Here is a 25,779-nt window from a genome sequence, read left to right on the forward strand (position 1 = left end):
GTTGTTTTTTTTTAAACATTACTCACACCTTCACTGTTTCTTATAATTCATATATTCTTTTCTCTACAATGTACAAATCAGTGAGTCTTGGTGAATGTTTCTGTTCTTATTATGGTAAATAGGGCCTGCAGAGATTTAATAGAAGAATCTGTTCTTTAGAACATAATGTTTTATATCATTATTAGAAGCACAAACACACCTGAGATTATTTATATTTATTTATATTTTACAATTACTGTTACAAAGAGCCAAGAGTTGGCCCAAAGACTTCAGGAGCTAAATAGCTCCTCCACTGAGTCCCACCCACAGTGCCTGCAACCCTCATGCTTCCGCTTGTTTAGCCAATCAGAGCGATGCTGAGACTGAGGGGCCTCAGTTGGGGGCTTGCATACCACAGATAGAGAGGACTTCTGTAGAGGAACAGTGGAGATAGTGGACGGTGTGCAGCTTAGTAAAGTTTTGTGGGATTACCGAGGACATTTGATTCTTGTGTGCATTCAGATACCTGTAAGTACCTACACTGCTGTTTATTCATAAAGTGTAGATAACTATTACTTTCCTAGTTGTAGGTGTACTTTCAAGGAGTTACATGCTATGCTAACTGATCAGCTCTTTGTATAGCTCTGTATAGCTTCTAGCTGTTTCTGATCTGCCTATTATTATTACCAGATAACACCTCATAGGAGTGTGTATCTTTGTTTAGGTGTTAGTGTTGTAAATTGTAGTCAGTGATGTGTTTCAAGTAGTTCAGGTATCCCTTTTATATCTGTTGTTTCAGAATCACACACTCACACAGTCGGATTGCATTCATCTATTCTGTATATACCACAACTCCTCTGCTGCAGTAAATACTGTTTTCAGAGTACATCATCTCCAGCATTTTAATCAGATGCACCACAGTGGCTTCTACATGGTTTAATAACAGCTAGCTCTTCTTAACAATTACAATACGATTTTAAAATTGTCCTGTTGAAAATATTTATCATTGGTTCGTTTATTGTATCTATCAGAAGCAGACTGTATCTGCCCAATATCATTTATTTTACTCCAATATTCAATACACAGAGTGCCTTATTAATATAATGGCATGTTGAATCAGAATTCTCACAGTAATATATGTATACAGAAATAGAGGGTCAGGTGGACGGGTGCTTGTGTTACAGAGTGAACAGGGTGGATTTAACACAAAACTGCTTCACAAGACTCAGTGCTAGATAGTGTAAATGAAGCATCAGGCTGGAGGATTAACACAACAGTTCAGATATAATAAAGATGCTTTGGTAGATGCTTTGAACAGAACAGAAGTATTGGGGATAAATATATATGGATCATTATTCTGAATACGGTTTATATTTCATTTTAGTTTTTTGGTCGAATGGTGAAAATGTTAGCTACAATAACTGTATTTATAATTATAATAATTATAACACAAAAATGATATTTGTATAAAAGGGCGGGACTTTTATTGCGATGTTAGTTCTATCTCCGGTAAATCTTAGTGTTGCCTGATTCAATTACCTGTTCTAGAAACGGAGCTGACCACGTTTAGTATGCTCCGAGTTAAAGTTAGAAACTTATCTTCAGCCAAGTTAGTCTTAGTTCTTCCAATTCCCAGTGATTTAGGTTCGCATTGGTAAAGAAATGTGACACTTATGTGCTAAAGTAAATTTTGCCATGCTTTCAGTGGCTGAAAGAAATATATTTTTTCGTATAATGTTAATTTTATCAAAGAGTTATGTCTCCTGAGTCAGAATACATTAATAAAGTCCCAGCGCAAAACTGTATTACCCAGCAACACTAGTTTTAGTACAGTCAAACCTCTGAAATCTACATATTTATACTATTCGCCTAGTATTAAACATGCTGGCATTGGCTAAAGAAATTTATTTTCTCCATATTGCTTCTTTAATTAAACATTAAATCATGTCGCTAGACATATCTGTATATGTTTAACAAAATATTTTAAATACTAGTAATATTTATAATAAATGTACATCAATTAACCATGCTTACAACAGTTACAAACATTGTAAAATGCCTAAACTTTTTAAATGACAAATGTTTAAATATTCTTTATTATTAAAATTCCTTAAACTATTGGCTCAGATCATAAGTAATTAACAGGATATACTTCATTTTTACTTCATAATGCCAAATATTTCTCAACCCAAATGTTAGTTTCTTCTATTCTGTTTTTTCTCAGTTTTTTCCATTCTTTAAGTGTATAAATTCCCTAAAATTCCATCGGGATAAATAAAATAAAGTATCTATCTATAATGCTTGTTACGGTGGGTGACCCAGGCAGGTAGACGAGGAGACGGACGCAAGTGCAGGTAAGGGCAAAACAAATAATAATTTATTAAATAAATAACAAAGATAAACAAAGAAACAAGTAAACACGTAACAAAGATAATAAACCAAAATAAACGAGGGGGACTAGAGAACATAAACAAACTAGAGAAAATAATAATGATAAACAAACAGGGAATATATACAAGGAGCTAAACTAGAAATAAACACAAAGCAGGGTATATACAGGGAGCTAGGGAACACGGAGCTAAACAAGAAACTAGAAAAAACCAAACAAGAAATAAACAGAGAAAAACACAGAGCAAGGACTAGGGCTATGAAACGCGGAGAAACACAGAGAGACAAAACAACAGAGGTTAGTGCAAAGACCGCCCAGGGACAAGTGACAGAGGAGGGATATTTATAGTGACTTGAAACACACAAGAATTGGAAACACCTGGGATAGGGGCGGAGCTACAAATGAGACTTGTGGTGGAAAATTACTGAGACAGGGGACACAGAGAAGCAGGGGTCACGTGGGAACAACACAACAGGCACAAGAACAGACAAAACAGGGCGAGGACCTGACAATGCTGGTTGTTTAGTTGTGTATTTTTTTTAAACAATGTCAAAGTGTGAAGTGACTTCTTATTCTTATTGTCACATTCACGTATTTATTGCATTGTATTATAATAATAATAATAATTTTAATAATAATCTGATTATTATTATTATGAATTATTAAGTATTATTGTTACTAAATATTATTAAGTATAATTATTATTAAGTATTATTATTAAGTATAATTATTATTACAGTGTTTTAACAGTTTTTATTAAACAGCATGGACAAAGATACTTTAATTTGCTAACATGTTTTATTCTGTGTATTAATACAGTACAATATGGAGTTTTCTGTTAAATTAGCAAGCTGTAGAATCTTGAGCTGTGATGTCATGTAGATGCATGAAATAAGTTTTCGCTGATACTGTTCTTTGTATATAAGAAAATCTATTACAGAAAAAATAATAATTAGTACGAAGAACAGCATCATCAACAAGCACCCAAGTTTGCTTGGAGAGAGTTGTTTTCTCAAATCTGATCTGTAGCTCTCTGGCTTGAATTGCTGAAGTCCAGCCTTTTATGTTTGAAAACACCTCACATCTGGAAACACTTAACGTACGCTCCTATAGCGCACATACATAAGTTAGTCTGACTCAATGTATGGGAGGGGAAAGAAGTGTTCCCCTTTCTAATGTGTTTAAGTTAGAGCCTAACTCCATCTGTTCCCTGTGGTCCAGAGGCCATTCTGTGTGGAAAATATATAGAATAATAGTGAATAACCCTGCTTAATGGTAAATAACCCTGCTTGCAAATATGTATGCTCAAATATACGTCAATATAATCTTTGGAGTTTTAAAGATGTTAAGAAGGTGTGCAAAGCGATTCCTTTAGCATTGATTCAGTTAATCAAACAAGTCATTTTATATTCAAAGGTGACTGTTTCGATGCCCACATTAAAAGTGAACGACTGTAATTTAGTTGACTCCAAGTGTAATAATAAGACTATCAATGATGATTTGAAACAGAAGATTTACTATGAATATAATGGAGCTTCTTTCAAGAAACTTCCTAATAATAAGAATATAAATATGACTTTTGATTATTCCAAATTTGTAAACTGGCCCATATCTCCTAAAGTGAAGGAGACTCATTTCAAAATTATAAATATGATTTATCCTGTAGCCCTGTTTCTTGAAAAAATATTCAAATTTGATGTTGAATTATGTACTTTTTGTAAGTCAGTAAATGAATCTCTGGAGCATTTGTTTTTTTCATGTCAATATTCACACACTTTTTGGATGGACATCAGAAATTGGATTAATATCAAACTTAATATTCCTTCTTTTGAGGTGGAGGACATTTTGTTTTATATGAAAAACTTAAGTTCAGCTTTCTCTGATGCCATAAATATAATTTTACTTTTAGCAAAATACCACATTCACTGCAGTAACTGAAAGGGAAATAAGCCCTCTTTCCCCAGTTTCATGAATTCATATTATTCTTCATTAAGTAAATTAAGAAAATGGAAAACTGCTAGTATCATCTCACACCAGATCTCTAGTAAGCTTTTGTCTAAGATTATCATTTTATTACGTTGCTCCTCTAGTCTGTATGTTTGTGTATGCTCCCCCTAGCTTCTAAATTGTAGCTGTGATCCTCTACAAGAGTTTGTACTATTGTATATTGTTGTGTTTTGTATGTTGCTAAAAACAAAAACAAAAAATCGGCGCTGTGAGATCGCTGATCAAGCTTAACTTCCGTTTTCTGAATTCTAGATAGACTGATAGATGTTTAAACTAATTATAATTAGAAAAAAATCTGTTTAATGTATAAGCCTGTGGTGTTTTTATTTATTGTTACATATACCAAGTCTGTAAACTACTTCACATTTCACATTTCTGTAATCTAGATAGACTGGGAGATAAATTACAAACAAAATACAAACATCAACCAGAAAATAATTTGTAATTAATAACAATTGATAATTATTAATAATTGTCTTTGTTCTGGAGCAGTTGATTTATAAACTGTGTCAATTTAGTATTAACAGGTGTAGAAGACATTTTAGAAATTTTATTAGTTTAGCATTATAGCAAAGCTATTTGGGTTATACCCATCTTATGGGGGGTGGTCTTTGACCAGTTGTAGTATTTCTCAAGCTAACAAATATTTTTTTTTTTTCTTAAAATACACAGCACATTATTATAAATAACAGCTGTCTGCGCCTGGTTTTGCTGGACCTGAAATTCTGCATGGTACATTTTATCAGTGTCATGGTGAGCACAGAATGCAGACACGTGCAGATTAGGGCTGGACCCGAATATTCGGGTATTCGGATATTCGTTTGTTGAGTAGGTATTCGGTTTTTAATTTTGGTATTCGGATATTCGTTTTTTTTCTCCTTTCCAGAGTTCCACCTCACTCTAACCACTTCTGTTCTCGCGGGTCCCGTCAGAATATCTTGCGCGCGGGACAGAACTGAACTGTTATTGGCTGGAGCGGGAGTTTAATCCAGACGATGCGGGAGCAAATTAATGAATAGTTAAGAAAACTGTAATAATTGTAAAAAAAAAAAAAAACCTAAAGAAAACTCTCAACGCGCAGGATGGACCGACACACACACGCACACACCGATGGTGTTTGGACTGGGGTAAGGAACGGGACCGCACTATTCATCGCTGCTGTTTTAATAAATATATAAGTAAATTTGAAGCATTAAATGTAGTTTATTTAATTTATATTAGGAACGTGGGGCGGGAGCAATTTTTTTTGCGGAGCGGTAACGAGACAGAAACGCGGGAGCGTGGAAGAGTGGGTTTAAAAATCAGTCTCGCGCAGACCTCTATTATACATGATAAAAAAAAATTAAGGCTCTTCGAAACTGATTTATATAATAAAACGTAAGGGGTAATGTGGCAACAGTAGGGGCTAAATCGGTTACAAAAGCCTGGCCTACAAAAATGATGTCTGAACGAATTTCCTCTTATCTAATATAATTTAAAATGGTTTAAAAATATAAAATAATTTCTAAGCAAACGAAATATTTAATATTGAGCTTATAGCCCAAGTGCAAAAATACAAAATCAGTAATATGCCCTGCACAATCCTTTAACCGAAATAGACCAAGTACAGTTTACAATGACTGTCCTCTAATATAATTAACAATGTTTAAGAATATAAAATACTTCCTGAACAAACGTTTTTTTTAGTTTGTTTTTTTAAGCAAATAGCCTAAGTGTGAAAACACAAACAGCAATTTACTGGGCTGGCTTGCGCAGCGGAGAAACCGTGCAGCAGCAGCCTCCTAGCCTGCTTACGCAGCGGATAAGCCGCGGTGTGGGGCAGCAGAAATTCCGGGATGAAAACACAAAGAAATCTGGGCTAAAAACACAGAAAAAATATGGGGTGAAAACACAAAAATCCGGGATAAAAACACCAAAAATCCGGGGTGAATATGTCTCGTCGGTCAGAGCAAATTGAACATTTTTCAGTGGATTAAAGGGGCCGTGATTTGCTTTTTTTTTTTTTTTTACCTCTTTTTTTAAAAACGAATATTCGAATATTCGCTTCGAATCAGTGCCGAATATCCGGAGCTCAAAAAACGCTATTCGGGCCAGCCCTAGTGCAGATACTGATAAAAACGTGTTTATTATAAAATAAACAAATGTAAGACGTAGTCAATACAGAAAAATGGGTAATCACCAATAACCAGAGCAATGAAGACAAAACCATACCATAAACGAGAGATAGTCCAGAGTCAGAGGTAATCCAAGAGGCAGTAGTGAAAACACAGTCCAGGTAATACACAAGCAATCCAATATCAGAGGCAAAGGCAATACCGTATTTTTCGGACACACATATGGGCAGCCCACATCGGGCCATTGGGGATTTGCACATCGGTGCGGTATCGGCCCCACGCCATCGGCCCCATATGGGCAGCCCACTTATGGCCAACGGAGATTTGCTCATCGGGACGGCACCAGCACCATGGTGTCGGCCCATTTCAGGCAGCCCACATTGGGCCAATGGAGATTTGCTCATCAGTATAGCGTTGGCCCCACGGCGTGGGCCCTTTTCAGGCAGCCCACATTTGGCCAGCGAAGATATACTCCTCTATGCAAAATCAACACCAAAGCATTGGCCCATTGGGCCAACAGAGATTTGCAGAGCTCTAACACTAACACACACACACCCACACACACACACACACACACACACACTGACTCATGCCCTCAGTGGAAAACCAATTGTGGCCCCAAATTTTTAGAACTGTGCAATATTGAACAGAGAACACTTTTCAAGAAAGAAAATTTAAAGCTGTGCTATTGGCACTTTGACATTTTTTGCAACTGGCTGTAAAACAATTATATAAATAACACAATTTAAAGTGTATAGTAAATTAATAAATTTATTACAAAATATCATGTATGAAATATAAACAACACACAACAATATTTAAGTAAAGTAAATCCCAAATTTATATTTTAGCATGTAGATAAACATGTACTCCATAAATATCTCCATTTGCAAAAACAGTATTTATAATAAACGGTATGATATAAATATCAAACATAATACAAAATAACAAAGAATTATACAACTTAAAAAAAAGATAAATAAATAAATAATAATAATATATATATATATATATAAACATCAATAAAAACAGCAAATCATATTCTTGAATAAATACTTAAATGCACTAGACTGATGTAGTAGATGAATAATAAACTGATACTATTATTGCTACTGGAACAAAGCCTCTGGGGTGGGTTTCCCGAAAACGATCAACCTTAGCGAATAACGAACAAACTAACGAATGACGTGAGTAAAGAACGAGCCAGTTCTGCGAGTGTTTCCCAAAGAGCTTCGCAACGTGAAAATTAACAAAGGAGGTTAAAGAACGTCTTTGTTGACTCCTCCCCTGAAACAGCGCACTCAATCGATCCACAAATATCGATTATTATGCAGTATTTATTCAGTATTACACCCTAAAAAAGTAAAAAAGTGTTGTAATCATCAATATTATACATATTTTGAAATTTAAATTACAAAAGGATGTACTTTGGCATTAATAAAATACTCCTACAGATACATATGACTAAATAAATAAGTCATATGTTTATATATAAATGTTTAATAAACATTAAACTTTTTTTACTTTTTTAAAACTATTATAGTTAATATATTATATTAATAGATATTGTACAAATATTATTAATAGTAATATTGATAATAATATTAATTTATTATTATTATAATTATTAATAGTATAAAAATAACATAATAATACATATACGTATGTTCCGGTGTGTAAATATTAGGGCTGGCCCGAATAGCGTTTTTTGAGCTCCGGATATTCGGCACTGATTCGAAGCGAATATTCGAATATTCGTTTTTTTAAAAAGAGGTAAAAAAAAAAAAAAAAAGCAAATCACGGCCCCTTTAATCCACTGAAAAATGTTCAATTTGTTCTGACCGACGAGACATATTCACCCCGGATTTTTGGTGTTTTTATCCCGGATTTTTGTGTTTTCACCCCATATTTTTTCTGTGTTTTTAGCCCAGATTTCTTTGTGTTTTCATCCCGGAATTTCTGCTGCCCCACACCGCGGCTTATCCGCTGCGTAAGCAGGCTAGGAGGCTGCTGCTGCATGGTTTCTCCGCTGCGCAAGCCAGCCCAGTAAATTGCTGTTTGTGTTTTCACACTTAGGCTATTTGCTTAAAAAAACTAACAAAAAAAACGTTTGTTCAGGAAGTATTTTATATTCTTAAACATTGTTAATTATATTAGAGGACAGTCATTGTAAACTGTACTTGGTCTATTTCGGATAAAGGATTGTGCAGGGCTTATTACTGATTTTGTATTTTTGCACTTGGGCTATAAGCTCAATATTAAATATTTCGTTTGTTTAGAAATTATTTTATATTTTTAAACCATGTTAAATTATATTAGAGTAGAGGAAAGTCATTGTTAATGACGTTATTGTACTTGGTCTATTTCAGTTTAAGGATTGTGCAGGGCATAGTCTTATTACTGATTTTGTATTTTTGCACTTGGGCTATAAGCTCAATATTAAATATTTCGTTTGCTTAGAAATTATTTTATATTTTTAAACCATTTTAAATTATATTAGATAAGAGGAAATTCGTTCAGACATCATTTTTGTAGGCCAGGCTTTTGTAACCGATTTAGCCCCTACTGTTGCCACATTACCCCTTACGTTTTATTATATAAATCAGTTTCGAAGAGCCTGCATTTTTTTTTTATCATGTATAATAGAGGTCTGTGCGAGACTGATTTTTAAACCCACTCTTCCACGCTCCCGCGTTTCTGTCTCGTTACCGCTCCGCAAAAAAAAATTGCTTCTTTTAATCCCGCGCCCGCCCGCCACATACACATTTCTGCCGCTCCCGCCCCACGTTCCTAATATAAATTAAATAAACTACATTTAATGCTTCAAATTTACTTATATATTTATTAAAACAGCAGCGCTGAATAGTGTGGTCCCGTTCCTTACCCCAGTCCAAACACCATCGGTGTGTGCGTGTGTGTGTCGGTCCATCCTGCGCGTTGAGAGTTTTCTTTAGGTTTTTTTTTTTACAATTATTACAGTTTTCTTAACTATTTATTAATTTGCTCCCGCATCGTCTGGATTAAACTCCCGCTCCAGCCAATAACAGTTCAGTTCTGTCCCGCGCGCAAGATATTCTGACGGGACCCGCGAGAACAGAAGTGGTTAGAGTGAGGTGGAACTCTGGAAAGGAGAAAAAAAACGAATATCCGAATACCAAAATTAAAAACCGAATACCTACTCAACGAACGAATATCCGAATACCCGAATATTCGGGTCCAGCCCTAGTAAATATATATATACACTGCTCAAAAAAATAAAGGGAACACTCAAATAACACATCCTAGATCTAAATGAATGAAATATTCTCATTGAATACTCTGTTCTGTACAAAGTTGAATGTGCTGACAACAAAATCACACAAAAATCATCAATGGAAATGAAATGTATTAACCAATGGAGGCCTGGATTTGGAGCCACACACAAAATTAAAGTGAAAAAACACACTACAGGCTGATCCAACTTTAATGTAATGTCCTTAAAACAAGTCAAAATGAGGCTCAGTAGTGTGTGTGGCCTCCACGTGCCTGTATGACCTCCCTACAACGCCTGGGCATGCTCCTGATGAGGTGGCAGATGGTCTCCTGAGGGATCTCCTCCCAGACCTGGACTAAAGCATCCGCCAACTCCTGGACAGTCTGTGGTGCAACGTGACGTTGGTGGATGGAGCGAGACATGATGTCCCAGATGTGCTCAATCGGATTCAGGTCTGGGGAACGGACGAGTCCGTCTCATGCTACCACGAGTGTGAAAGCACCACCAACATTCAAAACTGACCAAAACATCAGCCAGACAGCATAGGTTCTGAGAAGTGGTCTGTGGTCCCCACCTGCAGAACCACTCCTTTATTGAGTGTGTCTTGCTTATTGCCAATAATTTCCACCTGTTGTCTATTCTATTTGCACAACAGCAGGTGAAATTGATTGTCAATCAGTGTTGCTTCCTAAGTGGACAATTTAATTTCACAGAAGTTTGATTTACTTGGAGTCTTATTGTGTTATTTGAGTGTTCCCTTTATTTTTTTGAGCAGTGTAAATATATATATATATATATATATATATATATATATATATATATATATATATATATATATATATATACACACACACACACACACACACACACTGTAAAGCTCCAGCTCATCCTAAATCACCATCTCAGTTGGGTTTAGGTCAGGGGATTTTGAAGGCCATGCACCTCTTTGTTAACTAGATAATACCATATGCGTCAATTAATTGTTTTCATAGTTTTAATATTAATCGACAATGTAAAAAAAAAAAAAAAAAAAAAAGAGACGCGTCAACTTTTGACTGGTGTTTATATATTTGTGAGCTGACACACCCCAGAGTTTGCCCAGATGAACGGACACAATAGCTGCGGTCCAATCTGAAGGGAGCTGCCTAGGTAGTCATTGCCTTCAAAGGCAGCTCCCTCGTTCGGCAGCATTTTCACCCATAAGGGATCTTATAGGGCAGCGCGTTCGGGACACGCTCTGGAGTCAGCATACGTTCATCCCTGTGGAAAAAATAAATCTGAATTAGTAACAGCGGTTTATGGAGAACACGCTCATAATTACACCATTTACACAGTTAATCACTCAGTTACAGGTAAATCTAGTTATTCCCTCTAACAATTAAACTATTTACACATTAAATCACTGAATTACAGGTTATTCTACACGTTTACACTATTTACACAGTAAATCACTTAGTTATACGTAACAGTGACTTAAAACAGTTAAAACTTTTTATACTGGACGGCCAGGGTATCTTTGTTTCCTAGCGGGGGTTTCCTCAGCGCTGCAGCCGCGTTTGGTACTCTGTAAGTCGGCTAGATGCGTGTTAGCTTACCCGGTAAATTAGCGCGATAAGCTAACGGTAGCTTCCGCCGGTCAGGTCTTACATTAAATGAAGTACAGGCGAAAACAACGATGGAAAACAGCTTAAAACAGTCTAAAATATGCTTGTTTGATAAACCCACGCAGCGGTGAGTGGAAATACAGGAGGGAATTACTTACATTTGTACAGAAACTCCGTGGCAGTGCCGGCTCCGTCCGCCATGTTTTTAAATCTGAGCGCTGGAACTCTGATCTGGTGAAATGCATCATCTGATTGCCTTCGCCGTGAAGGATACATCTCACACTGCCTTCAGAATCGGGGTAAAATAAGGCAGCTGCCCAGGTAGGCAGCACATGCTACCTTCCGAATGGGACAGTCCTTTTCTCGGGAGCGCGCCTATGCTGCCTGAAAATGCTGCCTAGTTGGGCAGCTCCCTTCAGATTGGACCGCAGCTAATGTTGATTAGAAGCACCTAAATAAAGAATAATATTAAATATTACCTGCACATTCACCGATACCCTTCACAATACGTGTAGGTGTGAGTAAAGACACTGCAGGCGTCCCCTGCACCGGACCTACAGTACCAGGAATTTTCCCAATAGCATGGAAATATATTGTATTGTGCTGTAATTCCCGGGCTGGTGGGAAGTGTATATAAGTGTGTGTATGCCACATAACAGCCTGATTACAGAATCCACGGACTTGGTGACTTTGCAGCTTTGCTTAGACCGTGAGCATCATCTGCAGGAATCTGGATTTTTAATAATTTATGGGTTTGATTGGTCAATTCCAGTATGCCCAGTTAGACTACACAGAGAAAGTTGGCATTATAATATAATATAATATATGATATAATATAATATATATATATTATATATATTAATATATATTATATTAATATATATATATATATATATATTAATTGATTATAATTAATAGTAACATAATATAATTGCTTCAACCAGGGAAATTATAATTTTTCTACCTCAAAATTGGCGGTCCCTGGTGTTTAAGGTGCTGAACTGCAAGTAGAGATCCCCTAAAGAAGCTCTTAAGAATAACGACTGGGTGAGGGCACTCGTTAATCTGCGAGCGAGTTTACGTAGTACTTTAGTTACGCACGGGTTTGGGAAACACTCTTTAATTAACGATCAATCTTATGTACGAGTTAACGAAGTTCTTAGCGTAACGAAGCTTTCAGGAAACCCACCCCTGATCTCTATTATTAATTTTATTCCTCTTGCTTGTAGACTTGGAACCAAAATGTAATCCCAATCAAACCAGTAAAAAAAAATTCTAATTGAATATAACATTAGTTTTTGCATTAAGGTTTTTATCTCACAGCAATAATAATGAAGGAGAAAATAGATGTACTTTACATAAATAGAACAGATATAGTTAATCATAATATCAAAAATGAATATTGTTTATGCATTAATATAGCATAGATCATAAATTAACTATTTTTTTGAAGAGACTGCATGAGACGATGCTTCCGTCCACCTGAACGGTCCCGTGCATTCCAAAGCCAAACCTTTGCAACCTGCTCGATCTCTGCATCCTTTGGTGGTGGCATGATTGATCTTCTCACGCCCTCTTAAAATGATAATATAGAGATATGAGAATGCAGTCAGGTAAATACTACATCTGTTAGTGTCTTTTCATGTACAATGCTTAATTTTAGAGAAATTTGCAGACTGTATTTGATTACAGTGATTCTTATATAGTGATAGTTATTTGAATTTGAATTTCTTCAGGCTATTCATGGTGAAACATAAATAGCCTTTACTGTCACTGTGTGTGACTGGTAGTTACATTCTATAAACATGTGAGGTGGCCGATATCAGGATATCAAGTTCACAAAAATACCAAAACTTTTTAAAATGATATCTTTCCCTTAGCTTAACTGGCTATCTTTGCATTAGCTTAACTGAATATCTTTCCCTTAGCTTAACTGGCTAGCTTTCCATTAGCTTAACTGGCTATCTTTCCCTTAGCTTAACTGGCTAGCTTTCCATTAGCTTAACTGGCTATATTTCCGTTAGCTTAGCTGGCTAGCTTTCCCTTAGCTTAACTGGCTAGCTTTCCCTTAGCTTAACTGGCTAGCTTTCCCTTAGCTTAACTGGCTATCTTTCCCTTAGCTTAACTGGCTAGCTTTCCCTTAGCTTAACTGGCTATCTTTCCCTTAGCTTAAGTGGCTATCTTTCCCTTAGCTTAACTGGATATCTTTCCCTTAGCTTAACTGGCTATCTTTCCCTTAGCTTAAGTGGATATCTTTCCCTTAGCTTAACTGGCTATCTTTCCATTAGCTTAACTGGCTATCTTTCCCTTAGCTTAACTGGATATCTTTCCCTTAGCTTAACTGGCTATCTTTCCATTAGCTTAACTGGCTATCTTTCCCTTAGCTTAACTGGCTATCTTTCCCTTAGCTTAACTGGCTAGCTTTCCCTTAGCTTAAGTGGATATCTTTCCATTTTCCATTTCCCTTAATATTTCCCTTAGCAAGCCATTGTTCCCTTAGCTGGTTATTGTTGACATACTTGGATATAAAGTTAACTTACTTAACAGCAGTCTTTCTCCAAGAGCCGAGATAAGCTGCCAACTTGGGAGCCCCTCGTGTTATTTAAATGTGAGGTAAATTCTCATTCTAACTTAGGACAATGCTAACTTTTTTTAGCACAATGCTAACTTCAACATAGCTACCCTTATAATGCTACAATAACCTGAGAGTGGTAACTGCATTAGCACCACATTAGCATATCTTAGCAAAAAATAGAAAAGCGTATAGTAGAACAGAAATTATAACTTACCTTTCAGTCACTTTGACAGACCAAAGTCACTCACTGACTTTGCCTTTAAGCTTGATCGTTGCTCTGTGGTAAAGGCACGTGCAGGGAGGGGGGGGGGGGGGGAGGGGGGTGGATTCGTTGGTTACATGATCCTCTCAATTAAATATCACATGCAAAAATAAAAAAATATGTAACTTTTATAACCTTGCTGGCTTACACAAAGTGTATAGTCAAGCACAAAAACATTTATAATTTAATATTTTTATTTATTTATTATCAGCACTACCAATAATAAAGGTGAGATTATGAATCAGCACCATGGAGCAAATTCGTAGCTATCCAAAATATTAAATAAAAATATTTTTATAAATAAAAATGTATAGCTATACAGTATATGTCTTGAAAAATATGAGATGTTACTATGTGTGTGTGTGTGTGTCCCTCCAAAGGTCTCTGCACAACTCTGCTGTGGTACCTTGATTTTTCTCCACTTTTGGTTTAGAAAATCTTTCAGAGCTGATACTACATTTCACACAGTGTTGCTCCTATCCACTAAGCTAGCTAATCTACCTAGCTCTCACAGACAAAAACAATAAAAAATATTCAGATACCCTTCATATGAACTTGTTATGACACAAACTTTCAGATTGTAAAATATTGTATGGTAAATTTGGGCTGACCCAGAGTAACCTAGCATAGGATTTGTGTGGGCATGCTCACATATGTGTGCGTGCTGCCCACATATAACCCACAATGCCTACAGTATGTAAATGGTGCAGGCTGAATTAGGGCTGACCCACACTGGCTCTGCATGGGAATTGTGTGGGCATGCTAAACTGTGCTTTGCCCACATATATCCCACACTTGCCCTTCAGGGTGTGAAATGGTGCAGGCTGAATGTGGGCTGACCCACAGTGGGCCTGCCTGGGATTTGTGTGGGCGCATCAAAGTGTTGGCTGTCCAAATAATTCCCACACTGGGCCTACAGGGGCATTAATGCACTGGGCCAGTTTAGGCTAGCCCACAGCGGCCTTTTATAGGATTTGAGTGGGCCAGCCAATGAACAGGCTGCCCACAGAAAACCCATGTTGGGCCTGTTTGGAATTTTAATGGGCTAGCCCCTGCCCACAGTGCCCGCACTTAGCCCACGAAGGGCCGATGTGTAGCTTTTTGCTGGGTAATAATGCACTCCATATATGCAGGATTAAAGTAAAATAAATTATACTGGACATATACATATATAAAATGTCTCTAGAAGATATATAATAGGAAATGAAAACAGTGTGAATTTTTCTTTTGCTTAAAACAGCAAGAAAGTACTACCCTGAATGTGATAATTAGGGGTGGGTGATATGGCTCCATATTTCAGGGTAATATAGTTCATGATGTTCAAAAATATTGGCAACATTATTTCTTACGATATTTTATGGCATACTGCCTTATTAAAACAGATTAATGTCATTTCTGGAGCTGTGATTGTATGCAGATAAATTATCCCATAAATGGTCCTACACCTGAATAAAAAAAGTAATATTATCTAATTTCTAGAACATAAAAACAGGAAGGGGTAGGTCGAGACTCTTCATCAAGCATATACATTTAATACAGGCTTTTTCTGCTTCCGGTCACTGAAATTATTGTATTGAAAAACTAAATATTTGATTATAAAAGGTGAGGGGTAGAGATATACTGCAAGTCAGAAAATTACAAAGATATTTATAAGATAAAATGAGATACACTTTGTTAGAGCAGTATGACATATTTACAGCTAGTGCTGGACGATATGGCCAAAATTTATATCACGATACATTCCTTAATTTCGGTCGATACAATATAATTTCGATATCGATATAAATATTTGGAAGGCCTCAGAAAAACTGTTAGGAATCCCTGCAATGGAAATCTGTACCTATTACTGTCTTTAAAGCCTCCTCTCATAAAAAACTGTATAATACTTTAGAAATAAAAAAATGGTCAGAATGAATTAATGCTCACCTTTATTTACATGTAGCAATATAAAAACATGACATCTCTGTCAAACACAAACCAATAACCTATTTACATTTTACCAATATAAATAACTTTACATTACAACAGAGGCAGAGCTTCTTATCCTTTTATAAACATATTTAACAGGTCAAAACAAAAGTGCCTCATCCAGGATAAAGAATGCAGAAAGCCTTCATTTATATAAAAGGAACACGATATCACCGTCAAATAAACAAACCTATATCAACTATAAATAACTTAGATACAACATAAACTACATAAGTGCTTCAGCCAGAATAAGGAAGATATTGTGTGTAGTGAAACTGCTTGAGGTGGTGGAACAGATTAGATGCATTACCGTTGCTAGTCAACTCCACTTTCCGGCACAATTGGGAGCAAGCTGAAGTTTATCAGACCTTTGAAAGCCGAACCACTGAATTAGACCTGCCTCCCTCAACTATCTCTCCTGTTTAATCACTTGTGGAAGCATCAGGTGTGCTCATTCTGCATCTAAAATCTAAAATTCTGCATCAGGGCCGAGCCTAATCGAGGAACTCGGTTCGGCCGCACTGCGCTCCGCTCGGCTTCATAGCGGGAGGTTCTAGGTGTGGACCGGAGCGCAGCCGAGCTTCAAGTTTTAGTAGTATGGATTATAGTGTAAAGTGTGATACTAAAGTAGTAGTATAACACTGTATTCAGTGCTGGACAGCAGCAGTGTTTCTGCTACATACATTTTGCAGCTGCAGCCTGCTGACAGTCAAGATACAACTACATATTAAAATGTCTGTGAATTTATAATGGGATAAAAGTACTGAAGCCTTTATTGTAGTATGAAGGTGTCCCAGTATTTTTCTCCATATAGTGTAACTAATGTAGGTAATTCTTTTTGGTTAATTGACCTGCTTTTATTTTAATACACAATTTTTTTTTCTTTGTTTTTCCAGAATAAACAACCAGGATATTTAATAAAGAGCAGTGTTAAACTGCTGAAAGAGGTGAAGCACAAGCCATCCAGAAGAATCTCCTGAAAACGCAGAAATTGTTTGCTACATTTCACAGACAGATGGAGCCAAGTCCCGACATGGAGAAACATCAGCACTCTGTCAAGAGTTTTACTAAACAGAGTGATCTCAAAAAACACCAGCGCATTCACACAGGAGAGAAACCGTATCACTGCTCAGACTGTGGGAAGAGTTTTAATCAACAGAGTAATCTCAAAAAACACCAGCGCATTCACACAGGAGAGAAACCGTATTACTGCTCAGACTGTGGAAAGAGTTTTAATCAACAGAGTAATCTCAAAAAACACCAGCGCATTCACACAGGAGAGAAACCGTATCACTGCTCCGATTGTGGGAAGAGTTTTACTGAACAGAGTGATCTCAAAAAACACCAGCGCATTCACACAGGAGAGAAACCGTATCACTGCTCCGATTGTGGGAAGAGTTTTACTGAACAGAGTAATCTCAAAATACACCAGCGCATTCACACAGGAGAGAAACCGTATTACTGTTTCGACTGTGGGAAGAGTTTTACTAAACAGAGTACTCTCGAACTGCACCAGCGCATTCACACAGGAGAGAAACCGTATCACTGTTCAGACTGTGGAAAGAGTTTTACTAAACAGAGTAATCTCAAACTGCATCAGCGCATTCACACAGGAGAGAAACCGTATTACTGTTTCGACTGTGGGAAGAGTTTTACTCAACAGAGTAATCTCAAACTGCACCAGCGCATTCACACAGGAGAGAAACCGTATCACTGTTCAGACTGTGGGAAGAGTTTTACTTTACAGAGTGAACTTATATTACATCAGTGCATTCACAAAAGATAGAAAAGTATCCCAAATCTGTTCCTCTGCCATAAAAAATGCAAACCTTAAATCTTTCAGACAGCCAAAAACACCTCATCATGCACAAAATCTTCACTCTGTTACAAGAACTTCATTTAAAAATGGCTTTTTACAGGTTCAGAAAAATGAATCTTATCCAGAGATGATGTTAACTGAATTTCATGCTGTGTTTTTATGTATGTTTGTATACCTACATTAGTTAATGCCTGCAGAGCTCTTCAACACTTAGTGTTGTGTTTCAAGAAGTTTTTACACACAGAATCATAAATGGTACCACTAACAGCATAAACTAGGAACATACATTTTTACAATTTTTTCAGTGATATGCTGAATAAATAGTAAAGCGATGATGCTAGCTCAGAGTAAAATCGTATATTAAATCTCAGCATTAGCTTTAGAACTAATAATAAACAAAAGTGAGGATTTTATCATTCTGGGACATTTTTAGGTTTAAAAATTGAATATGCTTTGCCATAAGTAGGAAATGATCATTTGGTCAACTTATGTCATTTACAGCCTTAACACATTCTCAATTGTTTACATATAAAAACTTTCTTTATTTTTTCCTCCACTCCACGTTTGTAGTTGGAGCGAGGGCACTGCCAGTGTTTGCTCCAGATGTTAGATTAGCATTACTTAGTCTTTTAAAATTTAGATGTCGTAGTTTAAAGGAGTAGAGTATTCTTAGGAGTAGAGAATATTCTTAGCTTGCAACAAAAGGCCAACAAAATCCTTTTCAGAGTTTAAAAAAAAAAAAAAAAACGGTCTAGCTGTAGTTTCCATACTGAAAGCAACACTCAGCAGGCTATGCAGCAGTAAGACTGCAGGATCCTTGATTCCCTCTACTGCACATGTGTCAAACACAAGGCCCGCGGGCCAAATGTGGCCACATCCAAGCGAGAGCTTGTAAGATCTTAGTGTCTATAATAAATAGGTCAGAAGCGTTCTTTGACCAAAAACTACATTTCCCACAATGCTTGATTGTATTACCCGCGAAGTTACGGCTTACTGCCACTACACGGCAGTGTAGTCATTGATGTGGAAACCCTGCCGGAGGGAAGGTGTAACTTCGCGGGTGGAATTGAGACATACAAACGTTTATCCCATAATGTCCAGAAAAAGAGAAGCTGATGCAGACGGACGGCTGTGCTTCAAGGCGAAAGACAGGTATGACTTTTGTGTTACGAAGAGTGTTACTGACCAAAATAAACGCTTGTTAGGAGAGATATAAGTTCTGTGTAAATATTTATAAGACAATAGCTGACAAAATCTGTTTTAATGACGTTAATAAACATCACTGTGACAGCGCTAGTCACAGTTTCACCTCAGCAAAGGAGGAGCACGTGAATCACTTATCTAACCAGCCTTTACTGATTTCTGTCCCCAATAACCCTTTCAATAACCTCCAATAGCCTTTAATAGTCTCCAGTAGCCTTCAACAGTCTAACCTTGCAGCCATGGTGTGTTCTAAACTCCGTAGTTATAAACATCCTGAGGTTAGCAGCGCGCTAACTGACCTGTTTATAATGTAATCCGAGCAGTGACTCCGTGACGCTGCTCTAAACTGCTGCTGTTAGCTGCTTGGGCTGAAAGATGAACTGTAGAGAGCTGTATTATCCGGTTAGTGGGGTTAAAATCTTTATTTTCTACACAGAAGAATTTTAAAAACTGTAAAAACGCTCCAGACTGGCTGAGCTGAGCCCTGTAGCCCGTGGCTGGGCTGTAGCTCTGACTCAGTAAAGACTGCGGGCTTGTGCTGCTGCTGCAGCTCCGACTAGTGGTTGTATGAGGAACTGCTAAATCTATCACATGTTCTTAACAGCTCACAATTTTTAATTTTATATTTATTAAGCCTTATTTCAGTATCAAACGTTTTGATCAAAGTTAATGTATCTTGTATTTTATGTCATTTCTATTCACTTGACTAGTTTGGTTCTTGATTGATGGAGTTTTTGGATTTCATAACATGACAAATTAAAAGGATTTATGTTAATAGAGCAACAAGCAAACATTTTTTCCATGCAACTGTAATATTTGATTGAATAAATAGTATATTGAGAGTTATTTAACATTAAGGAGTAATTACATTCATTTTATATTACATTTGGTTACATTTTATTACATTTATAAGTTCCATCTGGTCCTCAGAGGACAGCCAATATGCCAATGTGGCCCTCGGCTAAAATGAGTTTGACACCCCTGCTCTACTGGTTTTCTCATTGGTCTATGGTTCAGTCAGTCTGATTAAAAATCTGCAAGTTAATCTACAGGGATATTTGGTTGTGTTGTGTTGCTAAAGTTATATACTCTGTTATCTTTTCCTTATTTGGTATCGTTTTGCTAAAGGTTTTTTTTTATATCTCTAAAGGTACTAAAAATATCTAATCCATTTACTTTATTGATTGTTTTATCCAGTACCAGCTATTATCGTTGTTTTACATCACCTTATGTATTTACTCATATTCATATCTATGTGATTCAATAAAAGGCTTTTATATTGCAAGATCTGCAATCTTATCTATTCTTTCAACTTAAGCATTTAGCCAAAAGCTTTTGTACACAGCCAAACATACATTCAAGCAACCACTATATACAGTGCCTTGCAAAAGTATTCGGCCCCCCCTTGAACTTTTCAAACTTTTGCCACATTTTAGGCTTCAAACATAAATATATGATTTTTTTGTTTGTTTTTTTTGTGAAGAATTAACAAGTGTGTAAGAATACGGAGGAGTTTTGCCTTACTATGTTCATTGTTCATTGATTAAAGGGTTAATCTGTGTGTAACTAAATCAGCATTTAACTCAATCAGTATGTTATTCAAGCATTTAGCACGATTCATGATGATTCACATTGTGACTTAGAATGTATGTATATTGTGTCCTTGTGCTCAAAGCAAGGCCGTTTTTCTTGCAACTTAGCATGATTGATTTTTTCCAGCAGAACCATGAGTTTCTGTACATGTAATCTATAGTCTGATAAGGTTGGGGTGACTGAGTTCTCGGCTGACGTATAGGATGAATAACTGCTTATCAGCATCAGGATCCGGGGGGTGTGAGGAGCCTCCTCACACACTATTAGACTGAGGCCAGGCGAATGCCTGTTTTTATTAGACTCTGTCTAGGAAGAAGAGTAGAGTTGGGCGGGAGAGCTTCTCCCGAGAGGGACTACAGAGCCACAGGTCCTGTTCACACAGCCGAGAACTCTGGAAACCCCAACTTTTCTCACCTTTGGGTTTTCCTCTTATTTTCACCTTTTTATTTCAATTCATTTTTCAATAATCTTTTTACTCAATTTTTGATGTATCCAAAAAAAACTGTTTTGCTCAGAAGATTCTTTGAATAAAATCTGATGGAACTACAATTTTGGACTGGATCTCCTTTTCTTCTTTATGACGTATCATGCCAGATACATCATAATTCGAACAGTAGATCAATAATCTTTCAATCGTGAAGTGGAACGAAATTTATTGGATACACATTATGTTGAGATACTCAGTATTTTGAGAACATTGGTATTTAACTTGTGTGAAACTGACACCAATAAATCCATAACTCCTGCTATTTACTTACATAGAAGTGTTTTTTTTTTCTCAGTAGCTCAGTCGCTGTGAAGTGTGGAGGATAGTTTTGCAATATATTGATTATCGCTGAATCGCAGTTTTGAGATATCACCGTTATCATTAATTTACCACTTTGCTCAAAGGTGCTGAAAAAAACTTGAAAATGGGCCTTGAAAGTGCTTGAAAAGTGCTTGAATTTTACCTTGTAAAAGGTGTTTGAACCCTGTGTTTAAAACCCCCAGCAGCACTGCTGCACCTGATCTACATGTACCAACACAACACACACAAACACGTCACCACATTAGTGTCAATGCAGTTTTAAGAAATATTTATCACGAAAATAAAGCTCTCTGGCGCTTGGAATTAAATATACAGGGTAAAATTTAGGCTAATCGGATATGCAGGAGAAAAAATAAACTACAGTTTGTGGAACTACAAAAATGGACACATCAAAAACAGGTAAACTTAAGCAGGCTGTGTGTGTATGTGTGAATATGTGTATGTATATACCTACAAATCTCAAATGTAAATTGACATAATATGGACCATTAAATGACGGTAACAACCTGACCGTTTGACACTAAGCTAATCTGCATACCAGTAGGAGAGAGCAGAGATAGACTGGCTGTGTATGAAACGGTAGGCAGCTACCACAATCCCTCATGCCTGAGCTGTTCATATGTTAACACCCACTAAATGATTAACCCTTTACAAGTATTAATATGAACTTTAGGAAAAAGAATATAAACAGAATTGCCCTTTTTTCTATTGTGAGTTAAATGAAGTCACTGCTGCCTATTCTAATAAGCTAACCGTATGACTAGCTTGACGAGTTCTGGGGACATTTTTACATGGGATGTGTCTGAAAGATCTGTGGAAAAAAAAGACATTGCTTAAAATAATAAAAAAGTATTATTACAAACGTTACAAAAGGACTTTCTGAGCTGAAAACAAAAAAAAATAAAATATGTTTTATAAAATTTATTGAGATATCATATATATCCTATACCCAGTTTATAGACACATTTGGGACATACCGGGGTTGGACAAGGAAACTGAAACACCTGTCTACAGTCACTCAGTTTTGGATCTTAGTTTGCATAAAAATAAATTTATGCCAGTTTTTACCCTGAGCTCTGGCTTGCTCCAATTTTTTTCCTCCTTTTTTCCTCTCTGTGTCACAAACTCTTCTAGTTCCTCCCTTTACCCAAGTTTGATTTTAGGAAGTCTTTATAGCCACAGGGTCAAAATGAGACGCATAAACACTACAGAGCAGGGGTCTCACCATGGGCGCAGATGATTATAGTGACCTCATTTGAAATCTACCATCTACAAGCATAAACGTTGGGGTTTTAATTTAATTAACTGTACGTTTGTGGAATTCTGTGTTCCACAATGCCCTCGTTTTTAAACTAGGAAGCGTTCAGTTCAGAGGTTACATTGTTCGGAGCTCCGTGTTCCAGTTCCAATGTAAATTTAACGCACCTTCTCAAGTCCGGGGTTCTAAGGAGCTGGTAACTGCCTGTAGACTACAGACACAGGCAGTTACCAGCTCCTTACGGTACGTGTCCACTGGCACTTTTTTTCAACGCTGGATCTCCTTGCTCGTTTTTGAATTAAAATGAAGCAACAGAAGTAGACAGTCATAAGTTTAATATTTTTATTTTTTTACCAACCTCACTGTAACCTATAGCTCTATAAATCCGTATTCTGCCGCTTTCAGCTTCTCTTCTGTGGTTGAAAGGCGCCTGTTCTGTGTGTGTGTGTGTGTAAGAGGCTTGTGTGTGTGTGAAGACGCAGCCTGCTCTTCCCTCATTGGCTGGACGCAGCCTGCTTTTCCCTGATTGGCTGGACTGGACACAGTGCGGTGGCCGGATTTATTTGAATAAAGTTGAGCCGGAGGGCGGAGCTGCGTTAAACGCAACGCAACCCGGCATGCACCGAGGCATGCAGCGGCTCTCTCCATTGATTTTATGTATGATGTTATTATGATGTTATTTTAGTAAGCAGTCGCTGTTAACTGAAATTATAAGATGTAAAATGTTAACATTGTCTTCCTGGTCTTGCCTAGGCTGTAGCAATGAAGAAACAAAAAACAATGACAGCGTTTTTTCAAAAACCAAACAATGTGATATGGAATAGTAGGATGTCAGTGATTTGGCATCATGGTGTAAGAATGCGCGCAGATGGCACTGGGGACATATTGACATACCAGACCAATAACAGTTTCAGTATGGCTAGTGTTGATCAGAAAAGTGATTATTCTAAAGTTTATTGCAGCATATATATATATATATATATATATATATATATATATATATATATATATATATATATATATATATATATAATTTTACAGCTTGGTCCCCCCCAGTTCAAAATGTCCATCTGCGCCCCTGGGTCTCACACTCGCGGCCCGCGGGCCAATTGCGAGACGTGTTGTTACAAACAGCAGAGATGTAGTAATGACACATTACAAATACGTGCTTTCATGCTGAAATACTTTATATTATGCTCTTTAACAAAGACAGACATGTGGTATGGCATATTAATGAGTGCATAAATTAATTATATATATAAATTAATTATATAATTTCTATTATTATTAGAAAAATAACAAACGAAAATTAACCCAAAATGTTGACAAAAATATAATCTAACGAATTTCAAAACATAGAAACGAAAAACGTTAAAATGGTATTAATACAACAGCTTAACACCTGGATCAAACAGTTATAAGGATTTATATTTATGCTTAGTACACAGACTAAGCTTAATAGAGCAGACACAGGCATTCTGCTGTCCAGAATTTTAACAGGTGCTTATTCTTACTCAATAGCTGGAGTTTTTGAAATGAAAAATTAAAAGAGAAAAGAACTTTGAACTGGACATAACTTTATTTATGTCATTTATGTCACATTTCACTTTGCTATGTAACTGAAAGTCACTTTTAATTTTTTTTTTCATATCTAAAAAATAAAGCATCACCCTGTCATCTGGTGCTGCATGTCAAGTATATAAACCTTAAAAAACATTTGAAATACACAGCAATATAAAGCTATATGTTAGCGTTCATTTCTTATCACCAGGGCAAATTTATTTTAAAAATGTATATATTAATTAATTGACTAAAATCTCTCCTGCATGCTGCAGTCACGCAGAACGAGCTTGAAAGCTTGCATGGCACTGCGATTAAAAAAACTTTTAATAAATAAAGTCCTATAAAGTGTAGCAAAATGTATGGTATTAAATTTGAATATTTACTCATATTCAATCAAGAGAAATCAGGCAAAATACGCCGCTCTCTCTCTCGCATCGCCGAGCTGAATTCAGCGCGAGGCTTCAAATAATATAACAACTCAGTTTAGTTAAATTAATTAAGATGAGTGAGGACCTGTAAAGTTAATCAAATATTGTCAAATATAAAGGATAGGTTGAGGTTTTGGTGAGCTGTTTCAATTATTTGAAACCGAAACTAACTGAAACTGATATTATTCTGCGCACTATTAGAAAGGCTTTGATTTTGTTTTAAATGAATTTTTTATTTTATATTAATTATTTTTTAATTCATTTTAAATATTTTTATTATTTTTATTGATCAAAATTTTTTTTCATAAGATATATATATATTTTTTTGATGTATTAATTTTTATGATCTTTTTAAAGTTTTTTATTTTCCCTTTTTTATCTTTATATTTTTTCCGTCTATAGTAAATGTCAGTTTTTATTTCTAATTTTTCTAATTTTATTTATAATATTTTTAATCCCTTTTAAACTGTAAATGTTCAGCGGCACAGTAAATGAGGGTCCTCCTCCAGTGTAAATAACCGATTGCTTGATTAATATTCAATGTTGCAAACCCAGTTTTTACATAAACAATAAACAGAATAAAGAATAAAATAACATTGCTGATGTATCTTCAACAGCACATCGCATCCTATTCACTTCAATGGAGAGAGCCACTGCATACCGGCTGGGTTGGGTTGCGTTGCGTTGAACGCAACCCCGCATTCTTATTCAAATGAATCAAGCCGCCGCGCTGCTTTCAGCCAATCAGGGACTTCACACACACACACACACATTCGAGCCTTACACACACAAACGGCAAAATATGGATTTATATAGAGCACAGTAAAGTTCATTTAATCATTAAAAGTTTAAAATTGACTACACCTGTAGCCTTATTTGGATTCAAGATACGCCCACACGGTGAGACGAGAGATCTGGTGTTCTGTCGACTTGTGCTACCCTGACAAACCGCACTG

General features: G+C 36.4%; 5 protein-coding genes across 6 annotated transcripts in view; 4 read left to right on the forward strand and 1 right to left on the reverse strand.

Annotated features, from left to right (window-relative positions):
* The window catches only part of LOC125801378 (zinc finger protein 239-like), a 337,284-nt gene that overhangs the window by 111,652 nt on the left and 199,853 nt on the right, over positions 1-25,779 (reverse strand). The gene's annotated exons all lie outside the window — the stretch shown is intronic.
* The window catches only part of LOC111196713 (zinc finger protein 271-like), a 237,921-nt gene that overhangs the window by 4,832 nt on the left and 207,310 nt on the right, over positions 1-25,779 (forward strand). The gene's annotated exons all lie outside the window — the stretch shown is intronic.
* Positions 416-25,779, forward strand: part of LOC125801290 (zinc finger protein 239-like) — a 311,844-nt gene continuing 286,480 nt past the window's right edge. The window contains exon 1 of the mRNA XM_049477760.1: positions 416-507. The gene's annotated coding sequence lies outside the window, so the exon portion shown is untranslated. The remainder of the gene's footprint in view (positions 508-25,779) is intronic.
* LOC125801478 (zinc finger protein 239-like) lies at positions 418-19,358 on the forward strand. Of its 2 annotated transcripts, XM_049478256.1 has the most exons (3): positions 477-507; positions 2,302-2,333; positions 17,048-19,358. In XM_049478256.1, exon 3 carries the CDS (start codon positions 17,167-17,169, stop codon positions 17,935-17,937), a length of 771 nt encoding a protein of 256 aa, XP_049334213.1. In that variant the 5' UTR covers positions 477-507; positions 2,302-2,333; positions 17,048-17,166; the 3' UTR covers positions 17,938-19,358. The 2 variants fall into 2 exon arrangements, with proteins under 2 accessions (XP_049334212.1, XP_049334213.1); XM_049478255.1 differs by lacking the exon at positions 2,302-2,333 and having other exon boundaries at positions 418-507.
* The window catches only part of LOC125801376 (zinc finger protein 239-like), a 311,842-nt gene continuing 286,480 nt past the window's right edge, over positions 418-25,779 (forward strand). The window contains exon 1 of the mRNA XM_049477997.1: positions 418-507. The gene's annotated coding sequence lies outside the window, so the exon portion shown is untranslated. The remainder of the gene's footprint in view (positions 508-25,779) is intronic.

The sequence above is a fragment of the Astyanax mexicanus genome, chromosome 4 (genome assembly GCF_023375975.1).
Source record: "Astyanax mexicanus isolate ESR-SI-001 chromosome 4, AstMex3_surface, whole genome shotgun sequence".
Lineage (NCBI taxonomy): Eukaryota > Metazoa > Chordata > Actinopteri > Characiformes > Acestrorhamphidae > Astyanax > Astyanax mexicanus.

What these genes read in the sequence shown, in the direction of transcription:
- LOC125801478 (XM_049478255.1), top strand. Translation starts at nt 17,167, where the DNA reads ATGGAGCCAAGTCCCGACATGGAGAAACATCAGCACTCTGTCAAGAGT.